The sequence below is a fragment of the Prionailurus viverrinus genome, chromosome A2 (genome assembly GCF_022837055.1).
Source record: "Prionailurus viverrinus isolate Anna chromosome A2, UM_Priviv_1.0, whole genome shotgun sequence".
Classification (NCBI taxonomy): Eukaryota; Metazoa; Chordata; class Mammalia; order Carnivora; family Felidae; genus Prionailurus; species Prionailurus viverrinus.
Window position 1 is genome coordinate 25,192,634 of NC_062562.1, and position 22,094 is coordinate 25,214,727.

The 22,094-nt window shown below is 37.5% G+C and overlaps 1 protein-coding gene across 33 annotated transcripts in view; it reads left to right on the top strand.

Annotated features, from left to right (window-relative positions):
* The window catches only part of SLMAP (sarcolemma associated protein), a 200,752-nt gene that overhangs the window by 121,374 nt on the left and 57,284 nt on the right, over window positions 1-22,094 (top strand). For all 33 annotated transcript variants that reach the window (XM_047828317.1, XM_047828331.1, XM_047828309.1 and 30 more), the window contains 5 exons: window positions 9,073-9,145; window positions 14,891-14,927; window positions 17,117-17,179; window positions 20,840-20,935; window positions 21,180-21,251. In XM_047828317.1, the coding sequence (XP_047684273.1) occupies window positions 9,073-9,145; window positions 14,891-14,927; window positions 17,117-17,179; window positions 20,840-20,935; window positions 21,180-21,251 (341 nt within the window). The remainder of the gene's footprint in view (window positions 1-9,072; window positions 9,146-14,890; window positions 14,928-17,116; window positions 17,180-20,839; window positions 20,936-21,179; window positions 21,252-22,094) is intronic.

Consider the following 22,094-nt stretch of genomic DNA (forward strand, 5'->3'; position numbering starts at 1 on the left):
GTCTCAGGGCACCTGGGTGGCTCAGTTGGTTAAGCGGCTGACTTCGCTCAGGTCACAGTCTCACGGTTCGTGGGTTCGAGCCTGGCTTCGGGCTCTGTGCTGACAGCTCGGAGCCTGGAGCCCGCTTCAGATTCTGTGTCTCCCTCTCTCTCTCTCTCCCTGCCCCTCCCCCGCTCATGCTCTGTCTCTCTCTCTCTCTCTCAAAAAAATGAATAAATGTTAAAAAAAAATTTTTTTTTAAAGTCTCACCAATCCCTATAAATGTATACATATACGTGTATGTGATTGTTTGAACATAGGGAAAAAAGCACGGAGGGATGCGTGTGGTCATTACTATGAGTCGTTCTGGAGTGGGTGGAGAGGAAGAGTAAAGAGGATGGAGCCAAATGAAAAAGGGTGGGGATAATAAAACTACAATTAAAAACCTTCCACTGCCTGTGACATTTATGTATACATATAAAATAATGTATGTATAAAAGGAAATTTCAGAAAATAGACAATATATGAAAATGGTTTTTTTAATACATGTATGTGTATAAAATCATAATTTTATTAAAAAGGTGATAGGAACCTGATGTCATTGAACATACCCATTCATACTAATGTCTCTTCTATTCCAACCTCTCCAAAACAAGCTGATTTTGATGTCTGGCTTTCCACATAGTGTGACTCCAGGAAGAAAACTCACTGGTCAGTACTGTACAAATAACCTTCCCTAAAGATACAAAATATTGTCAACAAATAGGATGACATTCTAACAGGTTTTTTTTTTTTTTTTTAAGGAAGTGAGGAAGAGAGAAAGTCAACCTATCATATTTTCCTGGAATCGGGGCCTTAGGAACCCAGTGCTAGCTATTCCTCTGTTCCCAAACTCACAAACTGCTCAGACAGGGCATGAGTTTTCTGGGTCATGTAACATTTCAGTAACCCTCTGCTGCAAAGCTTGGGACCAGTTAGTTCTGTAAACTTGACATATAACTGCACTCAGTTCATCACCGAGGTCTACTTCACCAATATCTGTTCATAGGTAAGCCCCTGTGAGCAAGGGGCCTAGTATGAGCAAGGTCAGTGGTGTCTTCCTTTTGCATTGTGCTCAAACTGCCCTCAATTACTTTTACTCCCCACAATAGGCCTTGTCTTTTCTGGTCTTCAAGCCCTTGCACATGCTTTTTCCTTTGGCTAGAAACTTTTCTAGGCTTGAAAAGGTGCCTTTTCATGTCCCTTTTGCACACTACACTCCCCTCTGTGTGTTTGCCTCCCTCACTAAACTGTAAGCTGCACAAGAACAGGCAGTGTGTCTGTCTTCACTGTGGAATCCCCGTGCTCAACCTGGCACATACTGGTTAATAAATTTTAAAATGTCTTATGAATCTTATTCTACCATGTTACAAAAGTTCTTTCTACCACCTTATCTCAACTAAGATTTTGACAACCTTCCTCCTAACCCAGAAGCTTAATATGAGGATCAGAAACTGGCAACCTTCTTGTTTCCCACAACCCTTTTTATTTTGCTGTGACTCAGTTACCTCTCTTTAACCTATCTAAACTTTATTCATCTAATAAAATGGGACTCTTGATACTACTACCTACCTCAAGGTTTATGGTATGATGTTCAATGTGAATGTTGGTAAAGTGTGTACAAAGTTCTCATCTCTGGGACAGGTACTTTTACTATTAACAAAACCTTTGCCAGGCACCTGTACCATCTCTTGCCATTAAGTCTACCTCTCTTTCTCAGTAGCTGCAGCCCCAGGCTCCTTTACCTGTCTGTCCTTTCAAACCTGTCATTGGCCATTTCAATTCTTACTAACTTCTAGACTGCCCCTTCACTCTTAATTTTGCTGTCCTTGTTTATTCCTAGCTTTTGGTAACTTTCACCAGAAACTTTACTTCCTTCACTTTCTAGCTGCTAGGGAAAATCACAAAGCTGATTCAGCAGAGACTGTGCCAGATTTGCTGGGGTGACTAAGAGAATCTTTCTGATGGCATGGCAGTCTTCTTTTGTTCATTTAAAAAGTGGATTATCAGGGTACCTGGGTGGCTCAGTTGGTTAAGCGTCTGACTTCAGCTCGGGTCATGATCTCACAGTCCGTGAGTTCAAGCCCCACGTTGGGCTGTGCACCAACAGCTCAGAGCCTGGAGCCTGCTTTGGATCCTGTGTCTCCCTCTCTCTCTGCCCCTCCCCTATTCGCACTCTGTCTCTCTCTCAAGAATAAAAACATAAAATAAATAAAATAAAATAAAAAGTGGATTCTTGACCCAGGAATTATCTGCACCACAATTACCTGCAGAACTTTTAAAACTATGGATATCTGGATCCCACTCTTCAGTCCTAAGAAGAAGATTTGCAAGGTGTGGAGACTGAACATACCTATTTTTTAAGTTTATTTATTTATTTTGAGAGAGAGAAAATGTGCATGCATAGGGGAGGGGCAGAGAGAGATGGAGAGAGAATCCCAGGCAGGCTCCATGCTGTCAGCAAGGAGCTCACTGTGGGGCTTGATCCCCCGAACTGTAAGATCATAACCTGAGCTGAAACTGAGTCAGCAGCTTAGTCGACTGAGCCACCCAAGTGCCCCTGAACATACCTATTTTTTTATTTTATTTTTTATTTTTTAAAATTTACATCCAAATTATTTAGCATATAGTACAACAATGATTTCAGAAGTAGATTCCTTAGTGCCCCTTACCCATTTAGCCCATCCCCCCTCCTACACCCCCGCCAGTAACCCTCTGTTCTCCATATTTATGAGTCTCTTCTGAACATACCTATTTTTTAAAAGCCTTGGCTGTTCTTTTGGAAACTAGGTTTAAGAAGCCTGTTCAATTAAGTTTCTGGCAGCAGCTGTGTTATATGCTTTCCCTTGTCCTCGAGCCCCTTATAATTACCCTGTACATAGCTTAATTTCCCCTTCAAACTAGAACATTCTACTGATTTCCCAATTTCTTGTATTATTCCATCATTCTCTCAAACACTCAGAATCCTGGTATTTTTTTTGAATCTTGTCTCTTCCTTACCTCTAGCAGCTGTGCCATCCAGGTCATTTGTCTCCTTTCCCTGCTCCTACTTGTTTCTCCTGGTGACAACCTCAGGTGTTACACTAGCTCTCCCCTTCTCACTGCCATACTCTGCCAATCCATTGCCTCCAACATATCCTTCTGTTACACTTTTGGCATTCTCCTTGTAGAAGGCTGTGCCATACTGTACAATAAAGTCTGAAATGCTTAATTGTACACTTGAGGCCCTCAAAAATATAGATTCAGTTCAGAGTTTTTATTTTGTTTCCCATTACTTTCTTGAATATATGTTAAGCTGTTAAACTAAAATAGAGGTAAGATGGTGTATAGAAAAGATTCTTTTGAATCCTGGCACTGCCACTTGCCGAAGGTATGATCTCAAGCAAGTTAACTTTAGCCTCTTTGACCTTGTCTTATCTGTCTCATCTGTCATATAAGACATAAAAATGACTATCTGCATGGTTTGTTGTAGGTAGTTAACATGTATTGTGTAATTAGCCTGGGGCCTGGCACCTAGAGGGCCTTGAAATGTATTCTTTCCCTGCTCTCTCAAGTCTCCTCCAGCTGTTACATCCTACTCTTTCTGTGTCTTTGCTCAGGCCGTTCTCTCAGCCTTTCCTTCCGTTTCCATTTTTTGAAATCTTTTTTTTTTTTTTTTACCTTTTTAATAAATCCTTCCCCTGCCCTTGTCCATTCCAAATTCCCATAGTATACCTCTTATAGCATTTGTGAAAAATGTCCCCCTTGGTTGTTAGGTTAGATACTTCTTGTTCTCTCTACAAAATAAATTGAAATCTCCTCGAGGACAAGGACCTAGTCATAATCATGTTGGTTTTCCCCGGCTTTACCAGCATACTGCTTTGTAGCCAGCAGATTCTCACTGAATATTTAGCAAATAGGTAAAGCCAAAGAACCACTACTCCTTGTGCATAAATCAAAAAGTAAACCAACAGTAAGTATTGCTCCATTGTATGCTAGAGAAATAAAGCTGCAAATGAATTCACATGCACAGAGAAAGGATTTTTCCCACCAAATAAATAGCTAAAAACAGGATTTCTGGGAGAAACAGCTGACTCTGAGTCTAGGCAGGAAATGTACAGGGTGAGCCTAGAAGATTCTGTCATATTATAAAGCAGTGAAGCTATCTAAGACTGGTAGGATTGTGTCAGAAAACTCAGGAATTAACATGGAGTTCCAGCTGATCAAAGATGGGACAGTTTGCACATCAAATAATAACAATGGTGGATTGAAATATATCAAATGTGCTTAAATCCATGAATTTAAATAATACAAGAAGGCAAAAAGATTTGATCACCCTTGGAAGCCGAGACAAACCATTCTGAAAACAAGTGAATAAAGAGAAGGCATAAACCATGTATGCGACCTTTCCTATAGAAATTATTCCTGGTATATACAATTAGTTGAGGAGGGAAAGCTTTTTATTACTGTACTCCAGCTCACAAGTGAAGACAGAATGATAGAATATCAATACAAAAAAAATTCTTTAGAATTAATGTTACTTGTCTCTTCAGCGAACTTTCCCTACCTCTTTTCTGACTTAAAAAAAATCTTTAAGTCGAAAGCTTTATGAAGGGAAAAATTCAGGAATGAAAGTTTGGGAACTCTTTTATCTTAGATTGCAGTCAAAAGACAAACAAATTATTCCCCAGTTTGGAAATGTTAACACCTCTCATTTAGGTCTTGGTTTTATAAATGTTTCTTGTACTTCTTTGGTCTTCTTCCTGTTACTTCCAGTCATTTCAAGAGATCTTCCAGGGGTGTCTGGGTGGCTCATTCGGTTAAGCATCTGACTCTTGATATCAGCTCAGGTCATGATCTCACTGTTGTGGGATGAAGCCCTGCATCAGGCTCTGTGCACTGGGTGTGGAGCCTGCTTGGGATTCTCATTCTCTCACTTACTCTCTCTCTCTCTCTGTCACTCTCCCTCTCTGTCTCTCTGTCACTCTCCCTCTCTGTCTCTCTCACTCTCCCCCTCTCTCCCTCCCTCTCCCTCTCTCCCTCTCCCCTTCCCTCACTCTCCTCACTCTCTCTCTCTCTCAAAATAAATAAATAAACATTAAAAAAAAAGGTCTCTCAAACTACTCAAATATAGAGTAGTGTTGATCTTCCTACTCAGTGCAGGAATAGAGATAGAATCAGACTACAACATATCCCAGAAGTTTCAGTCTCCCAGTCCAGGGCCTTAAACAGCTTTTTAAACTAATCACAGTGAACATGGGTCTCTAAAGTGATGTTTGTGTGAAGAGGCAATAGAAAAGGCTGACTTCATACCGTAAAGTAAATATATTAACTCAAAAGCAAAATAATCTGTGTAAGATACTAGAGATAAAAACCCACAAACGACAGCTTGGGTAGTCTTCATTTTGATTTTTAATAAAGTCTCACAACTACAAGTAATTGCAGATTTTTCTCCATAGATACCTTATTTCTTTGATTCAGACACATCTGTTTTTCATGTTTTAACATTTCTGAAATTTACATGTAGCTTATAATGCATTTGCATACAGGTTCCCTTGCTGTCAGAAAAAAAGCACATTCCTATGAAACCTTTTCAAAATGGCATAAAGAAGCAATTACCATGAATTTATGTGGAAAGAGTTTTTAGAGTTCCCAGACCCAAAAAGTAACCTCTCTTAGGCTTTTCTGTTACCTTAGGACATATCTTGCTAATAGATGCACAAAATAAACTGAGATTAAGTACAGATGCTCACAGACACAGTTCAAAGTTATGGCAGTTCAATACTGAGCTGCTGAGTACAGTTTGTGGGGAAGGAGCTTTGTGGGAGTGTTCTTACTACCTCTGTTAACAGCTTGCTGCAAAACAAATGCTGAATGCTGCTTACACTTTGATTTTCATAATTAGCTAAAATCCTTTCCAGTTATTTCTTTCAGTTAGGAAAACAGGTACTAATGTAGGTTTTTCATAGATGCAAAGTAATGTAACACAAACTTTTAAAAAGCAATGGGTGCTTGTATTTAATGTGGCAGTGATCCTGTGGCCTCCTTAGTCTGCCCAAGAAACTTTTAAATTGTGTGTTTTACAATTAATTTTGTCTTTGAATCTTGTAAATATGGTAAATAATGTTTCTGAGTGAATTTTGAGTGAAATTTGTTTACAAAGTACTTCATAGAATATTTTACAGCAGTACTTTTCCAAAGTATCTTTTTATAATACTGTACATATCATATATAAAATACCCTAATATTAGTTCCTGTGTTAAGTGTTCTGAAAACAGGGGCCAGGGATGCTCAATGGTCAAATAAGCTTGGAAAATGCATCTTACTTTTAGAGCCTCATGATGGACAAAAAGTCCTTTAAGCTCTGTGAAAGACTTGTAAAAAAAAAAATTCTTTCCATCTCTTTTTACCAAGTATTTCCCAAACTTTTCTGACCCCCAAATCCTTTTTTGTTAACACCTGCTAACACTCCATTTTGGGAAATACTGCTATGTAGAGTTGATTAATGTAAGTGTTAGAACAAAACATTTTTATCAGGTAGTTTTAAATACTTGCCTGTTGCAAATTAAAAAAACTGTTCTGTGCATCTAGTTATCACAAGAACCTTTTCAAAGGCAGGGTTGGCTAGACTAGATGGTCAGCTTAGTCAGACGTGATCTTTAACTGCTTTCAGTAGTACACCAACCCTGTGCTACCCAATCAGTATTAGCCCTTGATTCATCTCACACATTTGTACGTCAGTCCAGGTGCTGGACTTTGGGGTGATAAATCTGAGCAATGGAGGGTGCCTGGGTGGCTCAGTCGGTTAAATATCCAACTTCGGCTCAGGTCATGATCTCACAGTTTGGGGGTTCGACCCCCACATCGGGCTCATGCTGACAGCTCAGAGCCTGGAGCCTGCTTCAGATTCTGTGTCTCCTTCTCTCTCCACCCTGCCCCCACTCGTGCTCTGTCTTACTCTGTCTCTCAAAAATAAATAAATGTAATAAAAAAAATTAAAAAAAATAAGTCTGAGCAATGGAGATTCTGATGTAATATATCACAGCTTGTCAGCTCTGGCACTGCAGTTTTATTCTATTAACTCACTACACCTATTTTTTTAGACTTTATTACCAATTTAATAAATATATTGGTCAGGTGTCAGTACTCTTGGATCTTCTTGTATTGTGCTCGTGTATTTATTGTAACCTGTTTATAGTAAATCTCTGGGAGAGCCATAGAGCTGGGATGAATCTGTCCCTTCCTATGTTCTGCCAGGAAAAGGAGGGAGTTAGGTGGTTCTTGAAAGTGTAGGTGAACCCTACTGTCCTCAAAGTAAGAGATGTCTTCACCCCTGGTAATTAAAGCTGTAAAATATTAACCAGACATGTGCTTTGGCATATTCAGTAATCATTTATTAAATGCCTAGTTTGTACCGGATAACTCTCCCTAGTACAGGATTTAAAAAGTGAAAAGCAACCAATCCTTGTTCCTGTCACAGAGTTGACTCTAACTGGTGAGACAATAGTTGTATAAATGATAAATATTCATAATGCAATGTGTTCAGTATTATAAGAAGTAGATATAGGAGACTTTGGGGGACCTCTAACTCAGATACTGAGTTTGGTGAAGGAAGTAGAATGTCTGAGCTGAATGGATAAGTGGCATTTGGTTATGGAGGCAAAGGGATAAAGGACATCACTGACAGAACAGCTTGTAAAGTGCATGGAGTTGTGAAAAGTCTTGCACAGGGTGTTTTTGGTAGCAGGATGGAGGATGAGGCCTGAAAGGAAGGAAGGAGCCCAATGTTTCAGGGCTGTGATTGCTGTGTTAGGCAGTTTAGAAGCCTGTCCCATAGATGGTTCCTGATTTGTGTTAGCACTTTTCAATAATAAGTTAATGAAAATTGAGTAAACTATGCTAAATTTCTTAAGTTTACTGTGTATTTCCAGATGTCAGAATAATATCCATGTTTATAAGATCATCTTGATGATTCATGGGTTTGAGCACTTAATGATTTACCTGTACCTAAATGCATTAGCTCTATTCTTAATAAGTTTCATTGAAATATAATTTACTTGCAACACCAGTTTTATAAGCACAACTCACTGAGTTTTGACAAATGTATACAGTCCTATAATTGCCACCGCCCTAATCATGACACAGTAAATTATGCATATACAGTATATTATGCATTAGCTTTTAAATTAGATTTTGGTACACTAAATAACTATTTGAACCCTAACCCTGGAAGATGTAATCTCTGAAGGACAGAGACATAAAAAGCCATCAACCTTAAACCAGCAAAAAAGTTTTTTTCTACAAAGCCCATATAAAAAGAGAAGCTCTGTATAAATGCTGCTTTTGGGGGGTTTTGTCTCTTGAAATCCTCAGAAGGAAGAGGAGGAAGTAAGAAGCAACAGTAAGAAATTGTCTACAAAGTGAGTGCTGTAATGTTATATAAAAATGTTTGGGGGTGAAGGAAGAAAAAGCACCAAGAATACAGAACCACAATTTTAGATACTGAACTGGAAACCTCAGACTTGAGCTCTACCAAAATCTCTGATACTTAATAACAGAGTTCAAGAAGCAGTCTCACTTGTCTGAGGTCTTGGTTTTCTCACTCATCAAATGGGGAATTGAGTGGCATATTTCAAGCTGTATTATGCAGGATGTTAGAGTTTTGTGAGGCATGGGTAGAAGTTACAGGTTGAGGACAGGAGAACTAGAAACTAGGGCTAACTTCTAAATTGGGGAATAGTTGGAGTTAGGTTTTGATGCCAACAGATGGCAGAGAAAGTGCATTTCCTGACCTCAATTGTATTTCCGTGTATTCAACTGACCTTTTATGGATTGTCACAGCATTGGAGGCTAGGACTTAACAATTCTCTCTGTAATTCTGCCTTGCAACTGTGATTCAGAATGAATAGAGGGGACTTTCTCCAGGGGAATAAATATTGTCATTAAGCCACGAGATTTTTTTCTTTCCTGGAAGTTATTACATTTAAGAATAAAATATATGTTTGAATATGAGAGATGTGAAGGTTTGTATTTTTAAAAAATTACTTTATCCATCTTATTTGTTTTTTTAACCAGTTACCCATGGGTGTATTGTTTCTACAATAAAACTTTTTCTACCAGATGGTATGGAAGCCCGGCTCCGCTCAGAGTGAGTATAATTTAGTTTTTGTTTCAACTACCTTGGTTAATAATATTCTAGATGACGGTATACTGTTAACACTTGAGGATTATTCTAATAATGGTAGAAAATTAATGCAGTACTTTTACAATATAATATACTTCATTTTAATTACTTTTCATGTTAGCTACAATTCTAGTAAATAATAATGTATAAGGAGGCAGGTTATTTTGTTTCCAAAGTTAACTTTACAGTTTATATTTTGATGGATAATTAGTTGTTTTAAAATTTTTTTTTAACGTTTATTTATTTTTGAGACAGAGAGACACAGAGCATGAATGGGGAGGGGCAGAGAGAGAGGGAGACACAGAATATGAAACAGCCTCCAGGCTCTGAGCTGTCCGCACAGAGTCTGACGCAGGGCTCGAACCCATGGACTGTGAGATCATGACCTGAGCTGAAGTCGGATGCTTAACCGACCAAGCCACCCAGGCACCCCGATTAGTTGTTTTTAAAATATTTAGGGTATGTAAGTCACTGATGAATGATAACTGTATGAAAAAAAAATTTTTTTTAATTTAGTTTATTTTGAGAGAGAGAGAGAGTACAGATAGGGGAGGGACAAAGACAGAGGGAGAGAGAATCCCAAGCCCTGATGCAGGGCTTGAACCCACAAACTGTGAGATCATGACCTGGGCTGAAACCAAGAGTTGGATGCTTAACCAACTGAGCCATCCAGGCACCCCTAAAAATATTATTTTTAATGTTTATTTATTTATTTTGAGAGAGAGAGTGCTCACACTCGTGTGGGTGAGAATGGGAGAGGGTCAGCAAGAGAGGAGAGACACAATCCCAAGCAGGCTCTGCTCTGTCAGCACAGAGCCTGACGTGGGGCTCCACTCACGAACCCTGAGATCATGACCTGAGCTGAAATCAGGTCTGGTGCTTAACCTACTGAGCCATCAGGGTGCCCTGAGTGATAACTGTATTTTGATCTGCATTTAATAGAGGATTCTTAAAGTATAATTCCCTCTGAAGTTAATGCCAGTGTCATCATCTTTTAGGACCTTGAGGGGTGTTGATATAGTTAGTAGCCTATTTTGATGGGAATTTTGGAGGGATTTTCCAATGCTGCATTTTTTTTTCCTGAAGCAGTGGAAAGATTACTTAGAGGAAAACAAATATGAAAGAGAAGAGTTACTCATAAAATGTAAATGTTAAGATCTAAACATAAGTACATTTTAATCTTGGAGCTTTTCACAGATTATCATTATGTAGTAATCATTAATTAAACCATTTTTTTATTGGGGGGGGAAGACCTTGAATATGCCAGAAGCTTTTTTCTATACCCAGCATAATACTTTTTATCCTTCAAAAGCGAAGACAAAGATCTGAGGATGGGAGGTTAAGATAAGCAGTAAGTTGAAGGCAAAGTAGAGTAGTGAGAGGAAAGAATGAAAAAGAAAGCAGAGAGGCTCTCCTATTACCATGACAGTCTGTGCTTTCATTAGAATTACTATATATTTTGCTTCAGTTAGAAGCTACCAATTTTTGGGGCTCCTAGGTGGCTCAGTTGGTTAAGCATCCGATGTCGGCTCAGGTCATGATCTTGCAGTTTGTGAGTTCAAGCTCCGCATCAGGCTCTGTGCTGACAGCTCAGAGCCTGGATCCTACTTCAGAGTCTGTGTCTTCCCCTCTCTCTGCCCCTCCCATGCTCATGCTCTGTCTCTCAATAATAAATAAACATTGAAAAAAATTTTTTTTTAATTTGAATTCTCTCTATATAACCTCTGGCAAAATTATCCCAGATATAAAAAAATTAAATTAAATTAAAAAAAGAAGATACCAATTTTTGTTAGCTTTAAGGATATCAGAAGCAAAGCAAAAATTTTTAAACATTTTATTTTATTTATTTAAATCTTTTAAATATTTATTTATTTATTTATTATTTAAAAAAAAATTTTTTTTAACATCTATTTATTTTTGAGACAGAGAGAGACAGAGCATGAACGGGGGAGGGTCAGAGAGAGGGAGACACAGAGTCTGAAACAGGCTCCAGGCTCTGAGCTGTCAGCACAGAGCCCGATGCGGGGCTCGAACTCACGGACCGCGAGATCATGACCTGAGCCGAAGTCTGCCGCTCAACCGACTGAGCCACCCAGGCGCCCCTATTTATTTATTATTAAAAAATTTTTTTTAATGTTTATTTATTTTTGACAGAGAGAGAGAGAGAGAGAGAGAGAGACAGAGCATGAGCTGGGGAGGGCAGAGACAGAGGGAGATACAGAATCTGAAACAGGCTCCAGACTCTGAACTGTCAGCACAGAGCCCAACGCGGGGCTTGAACTCACTGTGAGATCATGACCTGAGCCAAAGTCAGACGCTCAACTGACTGAGCCACCCAGGCGCCCCTAATATTTATTTATTTTTGAGAGAGAGAGGGAGAGAGAGAGAGAGCGCGCGCGCGCGAGAGTGCACACGCGTGCACAAGCAGGAGTGGGGGAGGGGCAGAGAGAGAGGGAGACACAGAATCTGAAGCAGGCTCCAGGCTCTGAGCTGTCAGCACAGAGCCTGATGCAGGGCTCGAACTCATGCACTGTGAGATCGTGACCTGAGCCGAAGTCAGATGCTTAACCAACTAAGCCACCCAGGTGCCCCTAAACATTTAAAATTCATAACAATCTGTTTCCTATTCTATATTATAGTTTAATTATTAAAAATACAGTTTACTTTGGAAGCTTTAATGTGACTCAGCTTTTATGAGTCAAGGGTTAAGTTTTTAAAAATAAGAGTAACTATTAGTCATCTAATGATGTGTGACTTCTTAAAAACCTTGATATTTCTGTGTGATAATGAGATTTTTCTTTCATGGAGTTAAAAACTTCGAGCAGTTATATAAAGGGTTATCTGTAATCTCAGGTTCCATCTAGTAGGGCATGTGAATTTCTCAGTCTATGTTGTGAACTGTGTCCCTGCCCTTGTTTCCCCAATGCTTTTCGTCTTTGTCCTTGTTTCCTTATTGTTTGGTTTTTCTTATGTGGTTAAATATTAGCATTTAGAATTTTGCTGCCAATCTCTTTGTATACAACCTGGCTGACTTTCTGGAGAAGACGAATTTGGGACAGGCACTTCTCCAGAGCTGGAGGAAGATCAGAATAGCCTTTAGAGGCAGATGGTCTGTTTCAAAGCCAGACTCCACCTATTCTGTGACTTGAGCAGGCCTCCCTTTTCTCATTTGAAAAATGAAGATAACAGTAGTACTTGTGGAGCAGGAATTTTATGAGGAGGATTAAACAAGTTTGTGCACTTAAAGTTTTGTGTAGTACCTGGCATATATTAAGCACATGATAATCATTGACTGTTTCTATGACTGTAATCTTTTATAGCAATCAAGATATATTTGAGTACACCAGAATTTTAGAGTTTCAGATACATTGTATACATAGCATTTAATGCTTTTAAGATCTTCACTAGATAGTTCTCAAAAAGCTGGTTATTGGGGTGTCTGGGTGCCTTGGTTGAGCATCCGACTCTTGATTTCTGCTCAGGGCATGATCCCAGGGTTGTGGAATCGAGCCTTGTGTCACGCTCCACACTGAGCATGGAGTCTGCTTAAGATTCTCTCTCTTTCCCTCTGGCCTTTTCCCTTGCTTGCACTCTCTTTCTTGAAAGAAAAAAAAAGATTCTTTTTTCTTCCTTGATTTTCATTATATCACACAAATATTATTTTTTAAAGTAATCTTTACACTGAACATGGGGCTCAAACTCATGACCCCGAGATCAAGAGTTGTATGCTGTACTGACTGAGCCAGCCAGGCACCCCTGTACAAATAATTTTTAAGTGATAACAGAGAAATTGCCTGTAATTCCGCAGTCCTAACACTAAATAATGGTTTTCTTTTTCTGCATTCCCTTATTGCATATGAACTTTTCTTAAAATCCAAACAGAATACATCTATATCCAAGATAGGTTCTGTAAAATACATACTATACACACACAAATACTTATTACTTATGGAATGTTTAGCTGGATTTTCAGCCTTTGGTTAACTAAATTTTCGTAAGAACAGAATATTTTGTACTTTGGTCACGAAGAAAAATGAAATTAAAAAACCATGAGTACTATTTGCTTCTATTTAGACTTTCTTAAGTTCATTTGCCTATATGTGCGTATCTATAGAGAAAAAGGTATATACCCCAAATGGTTACCTCTGGGTGCTGGCATTAGGTAGTTTTTACTTATTTTCTCTTGCTTTACTGCACACACATAATCAATATGTATTCCTTGTATAGTGAAGAAAACAAAAGTTATGTTTAAGGTATCTATCCCATGTTTATGGGGTAGAGAGAAAAACTAAAGTTGGCATAATTTTTTAAACCTTCATTGGGCACCAGCTTTTCCAGGGCGTTGTGGTAGGTTCTGGGCATCCAGAGGTAAATTGGTCACAATGCCTAAAAACACACATGTAAAATTGAAGATATAAAGGGTTATATGATCTCAATGGGAGTCTGCACAGGATCATGTGTGTTCAGAAGGGAAGGGTGTGCTGGTTCTTAATATTCCATTTTATTCAGCATTTTAGTGTATTTGTGACTAATTGAATTGAAGCAGTACTTAGGATGTTTGTGGTTATTACAGTGGGATTAGAATTGTCATTTCTATTTTTAAGTCATAGATCAGTTTCTCATTAGTTTACACGTAATTAACCAGTTGAATCTAGGAGCTTTCCTCTAGTCAACCTTCAAGGTGACCATTATCAGAGTAGCGTCTAGGATATGGAGTGATTAGCCACTGGGAGGGGACGTGGGTAGCAGCCTTGCTTTGTGTTTTCTCTACTCACCCCAACCCCCATACAGTAGCTTACAGGCATTGTAAAATAGGGCCCCTGGCTTCCTTAGCTGCTGTGTTCTCATGGAACTGGTAGTAGGATCAAGTGCTACTATGTTAAAGGTACTGTTTAAAGCTCTTTATTTATATTAACACATTTAATACAGTAACCCCTGGGCTTGTTTTTATGATTATCCCCATTTTATAGAGGAGGAAGATGAGACCTATAGTGCTTAGGTAACTTGCCCAAGATTATACAGCTCGTAAGTAGAGCCAGAATTCAGACCCAGGCTTCTGAGCCTGCATACTAAACTGATACACTATACTGCCTATCTGTCAGTACTTTATAAGGCTGAAGAGGCAATTAGTACCAATTGTACTGTCTGTTTGCTGCTTTAAAGAGGTATACTGAGTTTAGTTTCCTACTTACATTTAAGCTTTCATTTGTTAATGTGTGAAGGGGCTGGGTGGAGAAGAACAGTAATACTGTTTGGTTAGCTAAAATTTTTCTCCTAGAGCAAGTTTCCAAATTATAGCTTTCTTTCAAATAGAACTTTGGTTTTTAAGACTTTGTGTATAGGAATATTTAATTTTAAAAGAATGTAACTTACAGATTCCAAAATTAAAAATGGATATGTAGAAGTTGTAGAGCCCAGAAATTCGCTAGAGCCCTCGTTAAATAGTGGATCCTCAAAAGGCATTTAATACGTTTTGAATTTTGAATTTGTGTTTAAAAATATATTATGTGTAAAAAGTAGATTTGTGTATTTATTACCTTGTTTTCTAAGAATGCTATGTATTTATGAAGGATTAAAAATAATTCACATTCTTTTAATTATATGAAAGCAAGTGTAGCAACTTTGGGGTTTAAGATATTCTGGTACTGTCCTACTCTGTTTCCTCTGTTGTCAGGAAATTAGATAAAAATTCTAAATTTTTCTTTTCAGTGTCATCCATGCTCCATTACCAAGTCCTGTTGACAAAGTAAGTTAGTAATGATTTTTTACAAACTAATTCAGCTATATTGCTTTGCAAAATGTTTTTGTTTTTAATATGCTTTACCTAGAAACTTATTTTTCTTCTGTAACAAAATACATGCAGTGTATATAGATATTTGGTTATTGCAGTCCTCTATCTGGAGAATTTAGGGTGGATGTTTCTTAGGAAAAAGCTTTTGTTATCTCAAGTAAATGGCTGGTTGTATAGACTAGGAGTACTTGTTTTGTGCCTAGCCAGAGGTACGAAGTGTTAGTTACTGCTGTTTATTCTGGAATACAATTCTGTCTAGAAATATTTATTAAAGCTTTCTACCCAAATATTCACCCAACATGTACCTACCCATAGAAATAACAGAAATATGGGTTTACAGGAATTGTTCTTTTATTGTCCTTGAAAAGCAGTTTTATTTAATCTGATTTGGTCAGAAACTTTGTGATAATTACTTGTTAGTATTTTCCTCAGAAATAATGGTGTAATAAACTATAGATATCATTGCTTCATAACAAAAAAAAAAAGATGTCTTTTGACATTAATGTAGATGTTTTTTCTTAGTGTACTAATTAACTATTGGGAAAATATTTTACATTTTTTCTTCCATGTGGATAAAGACTGAAAACCTGCCTGAAACTGAAGTTCTCTGTTAAATTCCTTTTTTAGAAGTAAAAGTGGCTAATCATCAAGTTCAGCAATACCAAGAATTATTTCAGAAGTAAATAATGACCTTGCCAATATAAGACTAACTTTTAAAAATAATGCCACGTCTCTGAATTCTAGTTAGCATATTTAAAAAAATATGCTTTCTGAGCTTAATCGGGAATGATGCTATTAACATCATTAATAAGTTAATACATAAGACTTAGTAGTATTGATATGAGTAAATGTTACAACAGCCTATTAGTACCTTCTTTGGTGGGGGGGGGGGTGGTGGTGGTGGTGTGTGTGTGCGGAGAAATAATGCCATGGTTATATGTTCCACACTTGGGGGAAACCCTGATAGAAGGTAATTTTTCCTAATACACTTGAATTCTAAGTATTTTTTCTACAATTTATAGTTTATTTTTTATTTTATTTTATTTTTTTAACATTTATTTATTTTTGAGACAGAGAGAGACAGAGCATGAACGGGGGGAGGGCCAGAGAGAGAGGGAGACACAGAATCTGAAGCAGGCTCCAGGCTCTGAGCTGTCAGCACAGAGCCTGATGCGGGGCTCAAACTCACGGACCGTGAGATCGTGACCTGAGTGAAGTCGGACGCTCAACCGACTGAGCCACCCAGGCGCCCCTACAATTTATAGTTTAAATACTATTATTTACTATGTTTTTCTTCTTAAACCTACCTATAGTTTAAAGAAGAAAAAAAGACAAAGCTATTTTCTTTCTCTTTCTTTCCTTCTTTCTAATTTTTTTTTTTAATGTTTATTCGTTTCTTTCATTTGTTGAGACAGAGAGACAGAGCATGAGTTGGGGAGGAACAGAGAGAGAGGGAGACACAGAATCCGAAGCAGGCTCCAGGCTCTGAGCTGTCGGCACTGAGTCCGATGCAGGGCTTGAACCCACAAACCATAAGATCATGACCTGAACTGAAATTGGATGCTTAAGATGCTTAACCAGCTGAGCCACCCAGGCGCCCCTCTTTTCTTTCTTTTCTTTTTTTTTAAAGAGACAAACCTATTTTCATTGCCTCTGGCCATTGGACAAAGCATTATATTTCCTGTCCTGTCTCTCCCACACCCTCACATACAAATAACATTTTGAAGATGGCTGCCTCAGAATGAATTATGACTGTTGACATATTGAAGAACTGTTTAACAATGAATCTTAAAGGGGGAAAATATAGATCTGTTGATTTAGGAGGTATTATTTCTGGATTAAGAAAGGGCTGTCTTGCCTTTGCCTTGTGCTTGTGATTTGGTTTATCAAGGAACGTTTCCATGAGTAGTACTTGTTCTACCACCCTGCTTATAAATCTCAGACTGGCCAGTGAAATATAATACCATTTACAAATTCTACACACGGAACAGAAATATTTTGAAAATGAAAGGAACTGGTTAAGCTTAAAAATAATTTTTATTTTGCATATTTCAGTAAATAGACATTTCAAAGACTTGGCTTGCTTTAATGTCTTTTATGAATGTTTTGTGTGACTATTGATACTTGTGTCATTTTGTTTCTAGGTTGCTGCTAACACTCCAAGTATGTACTCTCAGGAACTATTCCAGCTTTCTCAGTATCTACAGGTAAAAGTAAATCTTGAAAATTCTTAGCTTTTAAAAGTAGAATTAAACAACTTAGGTTTGATTTTGCTAGTTCACAAATACAGGCTAAAGAAATATTGGCTGGCTACAAGTACAAAAGAAATATCTTTTCAACGTTTATTTATTTTTGGGACAGAGAGAGACAGAGCATGAACGGGGGAGGGGCAGAGAGAGAGGGAGACACAGAATCGGAAACAGGCTCCAGGCTCTGAGCCATCAGCCCAGAGCCTGACGCGGGGCTCGAACTCACGGACCGCGAGATCGTGACCTGGCTGAAGTCGGACGCTTAACCGACTGCGCCACCCAGGCGCCCCAAGAAATATCTTTTCAAAGTAAAAAAAAAAAAAAGGATTAAAATTAGGTCTTGTGAAGAAAGGATAAAAGAATCAGGATTATTAAGTCTAGAAAAGATAGGGTTCTGTACAAGAGAAGTTTTTGTTATTTAAATATGAGGAAGTGTCAATATAGTTCTTTATCCATAGATGATTTAAAAAAAATTTTTTTTTTAATGTTTATTTATTTTTTGAGAGAGAAGTTGACAGAGTGTGAGCATGGAAGGGGCAGAGAGAGAGAGGAAAACACAGAATCTGAAGCAGGCTCCAGGCTCTGAGCTGTCAGCACAGAGCCCGACACGGGGCTTGAACCCAGAAACCGTGAGATCATGACCTGAGCCAAAGTTGGACACTTAACTGACTGAGCCACCCAGGTGCCCCATCCATAGATGATTTCTAAAGAAAATTAAACCTGGAGAGATTTTGGTTGCTTAGTATAATAGCAAATAATTACATAGCACTTACTATATGCCAGACTCTAGCTCTTTGCCTCTACTCATTTAATCTTCAGAACAATCCTGCAAGGTACATATTTTATTCCCATTTTTATAAAGAGAGTAACTGATGGTCTGGAACGTTAAATAATTTACACAATATTACACACTGTGTAGTAGAGCTGGGATTTGAACCCAGACAGTCAGACCTCAGAATCTGTACCCTTAACCACTGGGCTGTGCTGCTGAGTCTGTTGGAAGATATCTTGATGAGGCAGATACATCGAGTGGGCTCCTGAAGAAGTTAATACCATATTTAAAAAGCCTTTCAAATCTTTAAAAAGGAAACGTGTGTGTGTGTGTGTGTGTGTGTGTGTGTGTGTGTGTGTGTGTGTGTTTCCCCTCTTGATTTGGGGAGATTTGGGCTAGATTATGTTCCTATTATTATTCTGGTGAGGGAGCATATTGAAGAAAAATCCTAGATCAGGAATTTAGAGATTGAACTTTTTATCTTGGCTCTGCCACTGAGTTCTGTAACTTTGGGTGACTCATTTTACATTCATAAGTCTTCAACTGCTTTTTAAAAATGATAGGACCAAACCAGTGATCCTGGCTCCTACATTCTTTTATAGGAATCAATCACTAAAAGTGGTTCTCCCTCAGTTAAGAATGTACAAATCTGTGAAAATTGTCAAAGTACTAATCACATCTTACTTCCACTGGGTGTTATGTAATGGTGCATAGAAAAGCACTGTTACACATTTGTAATTTAAGTAGAATTTCTAACAGCACAAACCATAGCCAGAATTCCCTGGACTCGATCTGTGGCTTTAACCTCTGACCTTTTGGGAAAGTTGTTTAACCCTTTTGCGTGCCTCATTTTCTTAATCTGTGATATGGGTATAATAATAGCACTTACCTCACAGAATTGTGAAGAGTAAATGAACCAATATACGTAAAGCTCTTAGAACAGTGCCTGGCACATAAAATGTATGCCATACATGTTAGCATTTGTGTACCACTCAATAGGAAGGTACATTAATTGACCCAGATCTCTCTTATTTTTAGAAGTAGAAGAAAACTTTGAGATTAATCTGGTCTAACCTCCATTTTTCACATGAGAAATATGGGGCTCATCTAGATAAAAATGATTTCCCAAGGCTATATACACTATATACTCACCAGTCATCATGGACTGTTGATCTAATGTCCTGACTCACTCAGTACTTTTTCCACCTTTGTCAGTTCTTTGCATATTCATAGGTGGGCATGTCTTTAATTGTTCTTTTCTGATTTTTGAGAGAATATTATATTGTGCTATCTTTTCTATATACATCTTTGTGAATTGCTGGAATTCTTACGTAAAGTGTAAAACTTTTGAATAAAAACTGGAGTAGATATGTTTTATGCCTTAGAACTAAAAGTAAAGGACTGGAAGTATTATTAGATTTCTATTAGGATGTGGTTCATGGAATTATGAAACTCTAAATGGGATTGAGTTAAAAAAAGGTGAAATTCCACCACCTAGTGGGAGTAGTGATTATTTGGTGGTTTTGTGTTTAAGTAAAACTTTTTGCAGCATTAATGTAATTTCCTGGATATTAGGAATGTTTTAAGAGCTTAAAATAAACTTGGCAGCTCATCTCTTTTAAGTGTAAGTTGTGTTTTATGGCCTTTGTTAGATTCCTTAATCTATACTTTTACAATTACATTAAAAAACAGTACCGCTAATTCTTAATTAGGTCAGATTTTCTCTAATCATTATTTATCAAGGATGTGGACAACAATAAATGCATGCTTTAAACCTCAAGAAATGTGTTTGAAGCATACCCTTCTTTGCTGAGGTGGCTCCAGAGGTATTAGGGTAGTAAGTGTTCTTCTTTGGCTAATGACAGGAATAGAAGAAAGTGAAATTTAAAGATGTGCCATAACCACCGCTGAATGCTGTGTGAGCATTTTCACCTTGACTTCTAGTGAAGGAGACCCTCTTAACAGCTATCAAATGTTAATAAGTGACCTAGAGATAAGGTTTGCTTGCCAATGTCCTTTGGAAAAATATTCCTTTGGAACTGCCAAATAGTTATATAACTCTTTGATTCCTTAATTACATTAGTGGACTCTTATTTTCGGCATATTTGATTGCTGCTAAGTGGTATACAGTCTCAGAGAATCAGAACACCTGACAATGCAATAGATTATGATAGTGAAACAGTCTTTCTCTCTTCTTAAGTATATATGTTTATATATATAACATTCTTAAAAGGAAAAACTAAAAGACATTTCTAATTTAGATGTCATATCCATGCACCTAAGCCATTAAGAAGTATCTTTGCTACTGACCACATTGTTTGACTTAGTGTGGAATGAGTTAGTGCTGAAAGATATGTATATATTTTTTAAAATATGTATATATATAAAATGCAGGGTTGAACATTTGTTGGATTCTTCTACTCTGGATTTCCTTTTTTTTTTTTTTTTTTTAAACTCACTCTTCCTATGTATGTATGTGTGGAAGGAAGGAAGTAAGCTCTATGCCCAACCTGGGGCTTGAACCCACAACCCCGGGGTCAAATGTCATGCTCTACTGACTGAACCAGCCATGCTTCCTTTTTAAAGTCACTCTTGCGAATTATGAGTAAAAAGAAAACAAAAACAGGGGGCTTGTTTTCTGTTAACAGTGGAAGGTGCAGCTAGAGTACCCCTAACAGACCAGAAAATGAGGCTAAACTGATGTGGTTTATATATTTTACAAGATTTATCAGGTTTGAAAGTAAGATACAAAGTGGGATATAAGATGAGAATGTGCTAAAAATTGATTACTCTTCAAGGGATCATGCTGAGTTCTTTAGAATCTCTTTTGTGATTTGTATTATTAGGAGGCCTTACATCGGGAACAGATGTTGGAACAGAAGTTAGCCACACTTCAGCGGCTACTAGCCATCACCCAAGAGGCTTCAGATACCAGTTGGCAGGTATTACAGATGCCTTTATATTCATAGTTTAATATTCCTTAAATGTTGATTAAACTAAAACTGAATTTTTTTAGCAGGGAAAGGCAGTTATTTCCTAATGACCAAATATTGAAAATTTAGCATTTTACAGTGGATGTTGGTTTTATGATTTTACATCTTTTTTTTTGGCGATAGCAACCATTTTGATATGTGTTATTTTTTAATTACCCTGGGATTTTATTTACATTTAATTTTTTTTCAACAGGCTTTAATAGATGAAGATAGACTCTTATCACGGTTAGAAGTTATGGGAAACCAATTACAGGCATGCTCTAAAGTAGGTATTAATCTCAAGTAAGGATTCATAAAGAAAAAAGCATAAATTATGCATTAAAATGCATAGTTTTTTGTGTAGCTTCATTTCTTTGTCATTTTGAGTACATTCTAAAACATTTATACATTTTCCCCATTCTTTTAAGTCTTTTGTCATAAGAAATTCCAAACATACATATAAGGACAGAATTGTATATTGAATATCCATGTATAACTCTCTTTTTTCTATCGCAGTTGATATTTGCTGGAGAAACTGGGTCATTTGTCCTCTATAATTTCCCTCAACCTAGACTGTTATTTAACGATTCTTCTAGCTCCCCTCCCACACCATAAATTGGTAGTTTGATCTAGAGATTTGATCTGATCTCTTTTTTGCCAACAATACTTCATGAATAGTATTGTGTACCTTCACCAAAAGGCACCATAATGTCTAGTTGTCCTTCTTTCTGAAATATTAGCAATCTTTGATGTCCCTTGCCTAATCCATTATTAAGGGTTGCAAAAATGGTTAGGTTTAGTGCTGTCATTCCTTCATTTATAGCTGGGTGACTTCTATAAATACTTCTGTTATGCCCCTCTCAAACTATTTTGTCACCTGAACTCTTTTTTTTTTTTTTTTTTTTTTTAGGGAAGGCAGGATAAGTGATTTTCTCTTTTTATTTACTGGATTTCAAAATAATGAATTAGTTCTTTGTCATCCACCAAAGAATGACCACGAAGTGGTTTTCTTTTCTCCAAACTAGAGTTAAATATATTTCATGTGTTTCAACCTATTCCATTTGTTGTTCTTATTGTTGTTCAAATTATCCCATCTTTGGTGAACCATAGCTTTTTCAGTTTGGTGCCT